This window comes from Rhipicephalus microplus, chromosome 6 (genome assembly GCF_043290135.1).
Source record: "Rhipicephalus microplus isolate Deutch F79 chromosome 6, USDA_Rmic, whole genome shotgun sequence".
Taxonomy (NCBI): domain Eukaryota; kingdom Metazoa; phylum Arthropoda; class Arachnida; order Ixodida; family Ixodidae; genus Rhipicephalus; species Rhipicephalus microplus.
In genome coordinates, this window is record NC_134705.1 from 43,880,276 (window position 1) to 43,893,135 (window position 12,860).

Here is a 12,860-nt window from a genome sequence, read left to right on the forward strand (position 1 = left end):
GTTTCAGTTGCATCGGGGCAAGGGAGAAGTTACGGCGTAAATGACCAAGTGTGCGGTTAGCATTGTTTTTAATAAGGTCAATGTGAGACTGCCAGGAAAGGTTGTCAGAAATTGTAATGCAAAGGTACTTGTAAGAGCTAACTTTAGTAAGGGGAGAATTATTAAGTACGTAGTTAGTAAAAATATTACATGTTCGACGTGAAACTCTCATTACCTTGCATTTAGTAACATTAAGGTTCATTAGCCAAGTATCGCACCAAGATGAAACAGTGTCTAAGTCACACTGAAGGGCAAGGTGGTCAGAAGGGGTTTTAATTTCGCTATAAATAACACAATCATCGGCGAAAAGTTTAATAGAAGAAGAGATGTTATGTGGCAAATCGTTAATGTAAATCAGGAAGAGTAGTGGGCCAAGAACAAATCCTTGGGGGACGCCAGAGGTTACGGGTGAGAGAGGGGAGTTGGATTCGTTCGCAGTTACAAATTGGGAGCGGTCTATTAGAAAGCATTCAATCCATTTTAATATGTTAGCATCAAGATTAAGTTTGCTTAGTTTTAGCAGTAGCAGTTTATGGCATACAGTGTCAAAAGCTTTAGCAATGTCGAGAAAAATACAGTCAACAAGGGAAGAAGCATCAATGGCAAGAAAAAGGTCATTAGTAAAGCAGAGAAGTTGGGTCTCACACGAGTACTGTTTCCGGAATCCATGCTGGTGATCACGAAGGAACGAGTTATTTTCTAAAAAAGTGATTATGTGAGAGTAGATGACGTGTTCCATGAGCTTACACGGTATGGTTGTTAACGATATGGGCATGTAATTGCGGGGGTTATGAACGTCACCTGATTTGTGAAGAGGAACCACCTTTCCCGCTTTCCAGTCGCCCGGGAGGCAATGACATTCCAAAGACTGTGTGAAAAGCTTACATAAAATGACAGTTGAGTAAACAGAGGTATTATGCAAAAATTTTGCACAGATACCGTCTTCACCTGGAGCACTGGCTAATTTCATGTTTTCGATCAATTTTTGTATGCCGACACAGTCAAATAAAAGGGGTTCCATGGGAACAAAGTTGTGGGTGGGGGTATCGGGAAAGGAAAGTGCTGTAGGTTTAACAAAGCACGATGAAAACACAGAGCTTAAAATGACACAACACTCTTCTTTTGGTACACGGCTGTTATCATCATGGATTAATTCTATCGCCTTTTTTTCATTTCCCCTAACCATCTGCCAAAATTTCTGTGGGTTAGTTGCAAGCAGGGAGGGAAGCGTTTGTTGATAATAATTTTCTTTTGCAACGGATAATGCGCGAGTGTACTCGTCAGCTGCGTGATGATAAGCGGACTACCTTTCCGCATTGTTAGTTAGCTTTGCCCTTCGAAAAATTCGTTTCTTTTTATTCAGTAGTCGTTTTAGTGTAAGCGTGAACCAAGGGGACTTTGCGTTTTGCCTAATTGTGCAAAGTGGAATAAAACGATTGGTAAGTTCTGCTACCTTCTGCTTAAACAAATTCCAGTTTTGTTGCACGGACCTTTCCAGAAATTGCGAAAGGTAATCGTTTAGGAAAAGCTGAAGCTCATTATTAATTGAAACATAGTCGGCTCTTTTGTAGTCCCTAAAAACATTTAAGCTATCATTTCTTTTAGTTGTTTTAGTCATGTTAAAATGAATAGCTAGATGGTCGCTTACGCCCGGAATAACTGATAGGGATTTAATTAGGTCGGGATGCGTGGTCAGCACCAAGTCTAGAACTGAGGATGTGGACAAGGTAATGCGGGTTGGAGCGTCACCCAGCTGGGTAAGGTTAAAGTCTGAACACACATCAAGAAAGGCAGCACTGTCAGCAGAAGTTGATGAAATTATTGGGAAAGGGGGAGACCACGAAACATTAGGGAAGTTAAAGTCACCTAGGAGAAACATAGGCGCAGCCGGAAACCTTACTCGCAACTTATTTAGTACAACGTGTAATTCATTTGCGAAACCGGTAGTAAGGTTAGGAGGCCGGTAGCAGCCACAAACAACGATATCTTTGTGGTTAATGCGAACACACGCGACAATTTCAAGTGGTGAAACAACAGGCACGCTGAATGAGCTACTCTCGTCGCTAATGGCAATCAATACGCCGCCCCCGCACCTCGTACCCAGGTCACAGCGGTAGAATTTAAACTTTGTTGAACAGTTAAATATTTCGTTATTTTCAATTTCCGCGGACAGCCAAGTTTCAGTTACTACGACGACATCAGCTAGACATGTATCTATTAGCGCAGATAGGGCCTCACGCTTGTTAGTAACACTTCGAAGAATTACATAGCAAAAAAGAAAATTCGTGAGCTCGAAAATGCTTATCTAGCTATCGATGTGAAGGAGGAACGCTGGCCCCTGCGCATTCTGCATTGCTTACTTCGGGAGCAATGTGGACGGGGTTATCATAAATAGGTCCTGCCTCAGTTACACGATCGGTGACCGGACAATAAACATAGGCTTTCTTGTTGATTAGTATCTTGTTATACTTCAAGTAATATGGCTGCCCAGTGCTTTTCGCGACATTTAAAAACTTTTTCTGGATGTGGCGCGTGGCCTTGCAGAAATCTTCGCTAACTGACACGGGGGTGCTGCGAAGCATCGATTTCTTAGTAAAGACACTTTCTCTTGTTTTGAACGAACTGAAGCGAACAATAACAGGTCGACATTTGTTCTGTACATATGTTCCAAGCCTGTGTGCACGGGAGATGGCTTCATTAGGAAATTCCAGTTTAAGGGACGCAGACAGGATTTCACGAATTTTTAGCTCCGACTCAGCCTAGGTTTCTGAAGCAGAATCCAATATCCCATAAAAAATTAGGTTCTCCCTACGAGAGCGATCCTCGAAGTCATCAAGCCGTGAACTGAGAGCGACACTTTCGTGTCGCACGGCAGCCGTTACAAGACCTTGCATCTGTGCATTGTCTGGAACGCTCTCGAGGGAAATAACCTTCTGTTCAAGTACAGTTAGTCGGGTGGTTAAATCTGTTACTTTGGAATCAAGTAGCAACTGCTTTTATTTAACTTCGTTAGTAGTCTTCTGCAAGTTGTCGTGACGCTCATCCAAGTGTGCGATTAGTTTGATGATGGCGGCTAATACTTCGCTATTTGGACCAGGATTCTGTTCAATATGCCCGCAAAGAAGAAGTTCCTTTATAACGACAAAACACTCTGCGACTATATCAAGCAACACATGTGGGCATGGAAGGAGCAGCAGACAATAGTTGCTAGATCGCTTAGCGCTATAATCTTGGGAGGAACCAACCTGTACGAAAAGCAAAAAGTGGTTGGATGAGACCATGGTGGCGGCCGCTCCGTTCCACTGCCCACTGAGGCGCGCGGTGCAAGGCTGGCTGTATTTGTAGTTTTCTGAGTGACTTGACGATGTCGATGCGGTTGGCTTGGTGGCAGCGTAAGGGGTTACCGGAACGGGAGGTTGAAGTGGCACCGGGCAACAACAGCTCGGTTCGGGCTGGAGAGGGCACGTGCCGTATAGCATGCCAGGCGCATGTGGTTCCACGCAGTCCGGCGAGCTCGTGCTGATGACTGCGAACAACTGTACGAAAAGCAAAAAGTGGTTGGATGAGACCATGGTGGCGGCCGCTCCGTTCCACTGCCCACTGAGGCGCGCGGTGCAAGGCTGGCTGTATTTGTAGTGTTCTGGGTGGCTTGACGATGTCGATGGGGTTGGCTTGGTGGCAGCGTAAGGGGTTACCGGAACGGGAGGTTGAAGTGGCACCGGGAAACAACAGCTCGGTTCGGGCTGGAGAGGGCACGTGCCGTATGGCGTGCCAGGCGCATGTGGTTCCACGCAGTCCGGCGAGCTCGTGCTGCTGACTGCGAACAACTGTACGAAAAGCAAAAAGTGGTTGGATGAGACCATGGAGGCGGCCGCTCCGTTCCACTGCCAACTGAGGCGCGCGGTGCAAGGCTGGCTGTATTTGTAGTTTTCTGGGTGGCTTGACGATGTCGATGCGGTTGGCTTGGTGGCAGCGTAAGGGGTTACCGGAAGGGAGGTTGAAGTGGCACAGGGCAACAACAGCTCGGTTCGGGCTAAAGCGGGCACGTGCCGTATGGCGTGCCAGGCGCATGTGGTTCCACGCAGTCCGGCGAGCTCGTGCTGATGACTGCGAACAACTGTACGAAAAGCAAAAAGTGGTTGGATGAGACCATGGAGGCGGCCGCTCCGTTCCACTGCCCACTGAGGCGCGCGGTGCAAGGCTGGCTGTATTTGTAGTTTTCTGGGTGGCTTGACGATGTCGATGCGGTTGGCTTGGTGGCAGCCTAAGGGGTTACCGGAAGGGAGGTTGAAGTGGCACAGGGCAACAACAGCTCGGTTCGGGCTAAAGCGGGCACGTGCCGTATGGCGTGCCAGGCGCATGCGGTTCCACGCAGTCCGGCGAGCTCGTGCTGATGACTGCGAACAACTGTACGAAAAGCAAAAAGTGGTTGGATGAGACCATGGTGGCGGCCGCTCCGTTCCACTGCCCACTCATCTTAATATACCCTATGTCTGAATTGGCCCTGCGCTCCTGGCTACGTCTATTTCTGCCCTGGACTCTACCTATCTTAGATACTAGTGCCACTTCAGAATCGTATCGGTCCATACCACCTGTCAAAGAGTCTCCCTGGTTGTTTTCCTCGTTACTAGCTATCCTGCACCCCAAAGGCCCCCCCCCCCCCCAAAAGCTACTGCGTGTCCTGTAAGTCGCCAACCCACCTCATGACCTAGCCGCCCATCGATGTGAACTCTGTTTCGTTGAAAACCACCCCACCTATGCACTTCTCTGTTTATTTCCACCACCTCAAAGCCTTTCTCTCGACTCATCCGCCATATCTCTTGGTTTGTGTTGACAACCGCTCTTTGCACGTTGCCGCCCCGCACCGGTACCTCCGGTATCGTGCATATCAATACCTGTACCTGAGGAGAAGTGGTGCGCAAGTCATCGACTCCTTTCGCCAGTGTGGTTGCTGGTCCTGCTCCATCTTCATTTAAGACATAGTTTAAACCGCCTGAAATTATCACGAGGTTTCGTCTATGAGCTGCAGTTTCGAGTTTTGCGCTCGCTTGCCTCATGACTGCTGCCAGATTGCGTCCTGGGAACGCTCCTACTGCAACCCTCATGTCACCTCTTACCCTCTGTTTGATGGCTTCTGTGCATCGATTTAAGTTCGAGTCCCCGGCAATTCTCACATGCTGTGACTTTTGAGCTGGAGAGTCCTGCACCTGGGGGTTACTTGCACCTGTGACGCCGGCTGCTTTGTCCCCTTTCAGCCCTACCACTACTTCGCTGAAGCTGGGCTGTGCAACAATTGAATCAGCTGAACCTGTTTTTTCCAAACTTGCTTGCTTTTTCTTCTCCGCCATTCTGGTTGCCGGTTCCCTACTGTTCTCTCCGTAGGCCGCTCTTCTGTTCACTTTGGCTAGTGCTTCCTTGGCGAACTACAGCCTTTCTCCCATTGCCCTCATTTTCTCTTGCTCTGTCGCCAACGCAGTTTCGAGCTCAGTGATTCTCATGAGCAGGTCACTCTGGGCAACCATCATTTTCTCCATTTTTTCCTTGACCTCACATTGCCTACACTTCGCGTCAGCCTCTTTTCCATCCACTTCTACACTTGGGTCCATTTTCAAACCCACCCCACATCCTAAACACTTTACAGTCTTTTTAACCATGTCTTTCTGACACCAATTGTCCCTATGACTTGTCTCACTCGATAATTACAATACTCGAGCCCTGCCCTACGAAAAAGAAAAAGTCTAAGCTCTACTACAAAAATTTGCATGGTCAATGTACGTGCAACTCCCTCTCGAGGTGGCAAAACAAAAAAACAAAAAAATCAAACACATATGCACAAACTAATAAATACCTGGTGACTGACCCCCAATAGAGCCGTACAATAAATTAAGTGCTACAGGGATTTTAACTGCTGCTTTATAATTATAAAGACAAGCTCAAAACATGCAAAACCACTTATCTGCGCAGTCGATCGGGAGCGCTAAAAAAACACGTCCATCCACCGTGGCAGTCCGAACCAAACTCCCAACTCCCATTGATGACGATAGCGCACGCCATCTCTTAACCATCAAGCGTACTATTGCATGGAGATTCAATCTAATCCAAGCCAAGCCAAAGTGGCCAGTGCACGTTGCGACGTGTTTTGTATGTTGTGTCGGTAATCTTGTCACGTTATGAGGCGATACTGAAGCTACATGGCTGCTTTCAAGTTGCAAGTGATAGATCATGCACTAAACAACGGCAACAGAGCCACCAGTAGGCCCTTCGAAGTCTATGAGTTTTGTGTTCACCACTGGTGATGGCAGCTAAAAGCCACCAAGACGTGTTGGGCCTGCTGTGTGGCTAAAACTGAGATTGATGGTAAACTTTATTTCTTCAGGAGGAAACTGCGGACGATTCTCTTAAATAGCCATCAGCCAATTACTGACGTCCTATGCTTACTTTATGAGGGCTCTTGTCGAGCAACGAACGCTATCGCTACGCCCGCAACGTCCACAAGCTTTGCGTATGGTATTCTAATTCTCGACTATTTGCTTCCACTTTTTGTGTCTAAAATAAATCTTGTCTTGTGTTGAATCTCTCCTTTTATTGTTGAGGTAAGTTTTAATTGGTACTTCTTAAAGCTTGCTGTTAGTTGCTGGTGTGAGAATCCCGATTTGCGGCCACTTCGTTTTCTTTTTCGCTCTGTTTGTTTTCATGGAAAGGTTTCCCTGCGTAATTCTCGCACCCCCAACTTTGCATCGGTTTTCCGGCAAAAAAAGTGTGAGGATTATGCGAGTAAATACGGTACTGCATGTTTGTGTGAAATGAAGTTCGTGCAGCTCTTGACAGCAAACAGAACTCATCAGTCAACGATGCGCCGGAAACAAACACCAGAATGCATTCATGCGAGCAGTGAACCTGAATGTCAAAATACACGATGCCATTTATTCCCCAAAAACTAAGTATATCTACACTGTAGAGTTTATGCTATTAAAATTAAAGGTAACTGGGGTCTTCCCTGCATATTCTCTGGACCCGAATAAGGTTAATTCAACAACATCGAGTAATGTTCATTTGCTTGCATTGCTTTCGTTGGGGCCCCATTAGCATTGTTTGTAGATTGCCTAAAGCTTCAGCACAGCATGCACTTGTTTTATAGTTTTGCACCTTTAATAAATTTAGTTTGGTTTGGTCATGCAACGTATTTTGATCACTCTAAGCAGACTTCTGCTTGAGCGAGGAAAACCGAGGACTCCCAGTTCGAATTAATCATCATGGATACCAACCTGTTCACCTTACCAGGAGTACTCTCCCATAGAAATACAGAGGGTTGCGTTAGGACTAGGGTGTCAGTTCAAATTAACAGTAAGTTCGAAACTACGAGCTTTTACTGTATTTGCCTACATGTACATTTCTCTTCCATTTGATGACAGCATTGACAAACATGGCTTTCATATATATTACTCGGTAGCCTGCAGACCTCAAGAATCCTTTAAAAAGGACCCTGCACGACTTGTCCCTTCCTGAGAAGAAGCCTTCACATCCCCAATGATAGGTTGAACTTATTGTAGACATCTGCTAAGTACACAATGTTGGAATGAACATCGCATAAGTAAACTTGAAATTTTGATAGATAGATGGACGCAAAACTTAATTGTGCAATTTTTATTAAAGCAATATATTTTGTATGCCTTCCTTAATACAAGTCTACTTTGCTTCAACAATACAAGCCACAGAGAATACTACTTTTACTCATACTCATTGGTATTTCATACAACATGTTCTTAAGCAGTACAGCATTAACCGGCACAAAATTCGGCTTTTCCAACAACCAGTGTTGTGCTCACACAGCACAACAGCAAATATGCAGACTAAAAGACAGGGCGTGCAAACATGGACACCAGGAGGAAGTAGGGGAAAAAGTAGGCGTTTGCGGTGTCCCGACTTTCTTCTGGTGGCCATGTTTGCATGCCCTGTTTTTTTAGAAGGAATATGTATTAACTAGCTTACTCTCTGTTATTCTACGCAAACTAAGATACGAACCTGGCAATGACCTTGACTCCCTTCTTCTCTAGAGCCTCGGCCGCTTCTTGGGCAAAGCGCGTTGGCGTCATCATGTTGGCAGGCATCTCGGACAGCCGTCTCGCCAGGTTCTGTGCTGCAGACTTCTCCAGGCCTCGAGTCCACCTGGCACGACAAGCATGCACGATCAAGACACGTTAAGGCACGATACCTTGTAGCTAGCTAAATTACTCTGACAAAGGCGTGTGTTTACAAGATCTAGTAATGTAGAACTACACTCTAAGAAAAAAGCTAGTAAGAAGGGTATAGAACTTCCTCGTACAACAATATTCACCATCAGGCTCGCCTGAATTTCTTTCTTGGAAACTCAGCGCTTACCCCTTTGCAATTAAAAATGTTCTGTAACACTGATAACATATATGTATTACATGTAAAACATACATACAATAAAATGCATGTCATTCGTGACTTGCAAATACCAGGCTGGCGAAGACAATGCAAAGAAAGGCATGAAAGATAAAAAAAATCATAGTTGTTGTCAGACAAACAGACACTCGTTTCACCGACTACTTTTTAGTTCAGTATATGAAACAACTTAAACCTCAGTGTGTCCATGCTGATGATGATGATCGTCTAGGAATGATTGGCACCTGCCCACTCAGCAGATGGACAAGACAGTTGAATCAAGTATGATCTCGTACATCATGGCGACACCAATTAGAATGAATATTTGTTAGTATTAAATATTGATAGTAGACTCAAATTCAGAGATCTTCGTCTTTTTCTGAATCTATTATGTCCGAACACTTTGTTGCTAGCCACACAAATAAAGCTGTTAATCCACATAACCAACCTGCCCCTTCAATGTTTGTGGAGAGTAAAAATTGGATTGTCGTTTAAAAACGGCTCTACTCAGAAGCTGGGACGTGATGGCCGGACTTTGAATCAAGTTGATGCTAAAAACTGAACTGCTTTCCGTCACTGGATTCACGGAAGCAAATCTAACCTTTGAGAAAGAGCATGCGCACGAGCATGAAGCCACAAGGTCGTCCGAGCTGAAGCAATGTAGAGGACAAGAAACGGCCACATTGGCACAGGTGAAAATATATTATGCATTAATTTTAATTAGATTTAAGGGCACACTAAAGAACATTGAATGGTAAAAATTATTCTGATGTCTAGTGAAATGCCCTTCCTAGTCCAAGTAATTTTAAACATCAAAACCCATAATTTACTTCTTTTTGTAACTATATTGCCCAACCTCATTCTGCCCTTGCGTAATGCTGCTGCAGTTTATCACTGGCAGATTGATGGAGCTATAACAGAGAGCCATACAAGACTTGTTCCCTCGGGTAGGCTGCCAGTGTCTGTCAAAATAAAGTTTCGCGATTTTAAATTTTACTTGCTGTACAAAGCACAAACAGAAATAGAATGCAAAAATTTAGTGTTCAATAATTTAATGCCAGGGCTTTTTTACTAGCTGGAGTGGGTGGGCTGGGAGGGAAGCTATCATGAGATACTAGCAGCATCTCTGAACCCTTTTTCAGCCTTTTAACTCAACCAGCCAGAAAGATATTTATACCAGTCTCGTTGATCCCATCATGGTCAAAATAATGGAAGACAGCTGTGTAAATTTTGAGACATACAAGAGAGTACCAGATCACACTAGTTGGTTCATAACAAAGCAGAAGAACCAACTGGAAGTTGTAGAGACATTATGTGTTGGTCTTGTGTCTGTCATGTTTACTACATCCTGTAGTGATGTTTGCTCTACATTATGCACCAGCCACCTTATGTCCATTGTTTGACTTATAACAAGTTGGTCCACATCGAAATGCATCTTCAATACCGAACTCGCCTGAGGTGTACCTAAAGAAACACTATCAAATTGGTTTCAAGTTGTGCTGCGACGTTTGTCCTTTCCCCATACTCATGGGATATCAGCAATTTGTCTGTAAAAGCAGAACTTCATTTGAGTCTCCTTTCTGTATACCATCACACTATAGTGGGCCTTACCCTTTTTGAAAAGTTCTATTCTTTCAAAAGAGTGTTTTCTATTTTAGCCCCTGATGTACACGTCTAGCTGTACTAGTCATCCATGCCAAGTTGGGAGTCAACATGCCTGCACATTGTAATTTCTGTCGTCATTCTTCTCTCCAGAAGCCAGTGACGACTTGTTCACAACTGCACTCATCAGGTGTTATTGGCCAGTGGTGTGTTTTATGGCCGTTGACATTGCTTTGTTCACTTTGTCTGCTTCACACCTTATATAACTACCCCATTTCATGTGACCTTTGAGGTAACAAAGTCATATGAAATTCACCACAGCTTTTTTCTACCAATTCAATCTTAGCAGAGGACCAATACTTTTCTATGAGACCAATCATTCATTCTCCTGGCCCTGATTTTAGCCGTCACTGCATAATTCAAACTATGCCAGTCATCTTTCATGCCCCTGATCCAAACATTGACTGAAATAATGGATACAGTAGCCGCAGCACTATCTCAAATTAGGCAACACTTTCATTAAGGTCAAAGCATCGCAAACAACTAAGATGAACAAAGAGACACGACTGGGTCGCTTACACTGCTTTAACCATATGGGAACCGTACAAACTACCCCCGTTGTCTACCTTGCTTAGGCATCAGTGTAGGTGTCATGAAATGATCAAGCAGTAAAAAGCGAGCTAGTCGGCACATGTCTCAATGTACAGATTGTAACATGGAATTGTAGCACGGGACATAGAAGGCACCCATGCTCATGTTTTTTTTTTTTTCTTCATCCCATGTTTCCATAGTCAATCTCGTCTAGTACTACAGCATGTGTCCAACACGCGTTTTCTCTTATCGAAATCGCCTTGTGTTTTTTTATACATCCCCAGAAAGATATCATCCCGAAAACCATGGCTCAAAATGAATTATTACAGCTCTTATCTGATTCTCACAAGAAACTGCATGTTTGAGAAAACTTGACAGAAAATTTTTGGCTAATGCAATACGATATGAAGCTGAAGCTTACAATGTAACCAGAGGCAACCTGGCCAGGATCATCGCTACCACAAGGTTGTGCTCACCTGTGTTGTGCTGTGTTTGCACAACAGAAAAATGATAAAATTGAACTCAGGCTTGTTACCATTTTTTTTTCAATGTACTTGTAACGCAAGAAAAAAACATAAGGAAGAAAACAGGACAAAGTGCTACTTTCAACTGACCTGTTTAGAGGTCAGCGAGAGCGATGCTACATCCTATTGTCATTTTGTTTCACTAAAAGTTACTATACAGTGCAGTCCACTTATAACGATATCGAGAAAACCTAAAAATATGATCGTTATAACCGGTGATCGTTATATCTGGACTGCCGCCAAAAAATCGTCGCCGGACATACCTTTTGTAGCTCCAGGCTTCATTTCGCTATTTTTACCAATTAATAAATATTGTAGATAGTAGGATGTCAAAAACAAGACTTTATTTCTTACTCCGAAGAACGCATCACGGGTTCGCTGAGGAAGAGAGACTGACCGACGGCGGGGTGGGAGCAGTGGGAGGAAGAAAGCACAGCCAGAGGTACACAGCCGGAACGAGGCCCCGCCCCGATGCCGCCGCGCCGCTTTGCTTTTCGCTTTTTTTATTTTCTCTCTCTTTCCCGCTTTCGTTCGGCATGGCTTGCCGTTGTAGAAGGCGGGGAGCCACGAAGCGCGGCGCTTTGCTTTTCGCATTTTTTTTTTTTTAAATTCTCTCAGCCTCTCCGCGGTCGACGCGCGGCGAGGCGCAAAACGTGACAAAGCTGGCGCCATCTGTAGCGCATCGCGCCAACTCGCGATGCTCTCCTCGGCTTTTTGAACGGCCGGGACGCGCTGCCGGCGCTGTGCTGCAGTGGCGGCAGATACGTACTCGCCTACGCTAACTTTTCGTCTTGTCTCGGCATAGTTCGTATCAGAGGAACTTATCAATCTAAATGTTACGATTATTCTGAATGAAACATGCCGTCCTCGGCAAACTTTTCATCGTTGTATCCGATATGCGGTGGATAACATATCGTTATATATGGTTTTTTTCCCCATAGCCCCAATGCATAAAATGAGACTGTTAAGTCGACCCATCGTTATAACCGATATATCGTTATATGTGGTATCGTTATAAGTGGACTGCACTGTAGTCAATCACTGACTAGCCAGTCAACTCATCAAGTTAAACCATGCTGTTTTCAAAGAATTCATTATTCTACTTGTTAAGTTATTTTAAAAAATCATGTCATGTGTTTTTGCCATTCCAAAAAGTCCAACTCATTTCACAGCAGACTAAAACAGTAAAAGCTCGTTTATCTGGATCTCGTTAACTTGGAAATTCGGTCAACTCAAATACGCAGCGCTGTCTCAGCAAAACTGTGTGTATTTCAATGGCGTCGAATATTCGTTAATACGAAGGGATTTATACGCGCACCAGTTAACTCTGACAATTCCAGAGAGGGCTATCAGAGCTTCATGCTTTCGGTAACCGATTTCAGTTACTGAAAGCATTGGAGAAACCGAAACGAACAGCAGCATAATATGATCATGATGATAGTGAATGAGGGGGGAAGTGGCCAGGTGGAGCTAGTCACCACTTGGCAGAAGCGCTTGGGCTACCGGTGCATCCGGTGTCTGCAAAATGCACTGCAGGGGACAGTTTGTGCAGCCAGCGCTACTCCAGTTGTCTGCGACGCCTACGCTGCTGATTTCTTTGCGTAGCGACTTCGCGCATAGCATGTGCAGCTCGGGTACATCAAAAGAGGACTGTTGGGCGAGTTGGCGCTTTGACATAGAAACTGTCGTTATGTTCTC

The 12,860-nt window shown here is 44.7% G+C and overlaps 1 protein-coding gene across 1 annotated transcript in view; it reads right to left on the reverse strand.

Annotated features, from left to right (window-relative positions):
• LOC119167650 (cytosol aminopeptidase) overlaps positions 1-12,860 on the reverse strand; it is a 98,082-nt gene that overhangs the window by 50,537 nt on the left and 34,685 nt on the right. The window contains exon 7 of the mRNA XM_075865963.1: positions 8,062-8,205. Within this exon, the coding sequence (XP_075722078.1) occupies positions 8,062-8,205 (144 nt within the window). The remainder of the gene's footprint in view (positions 1-8,061; positions 8,206-12,860) is intronic.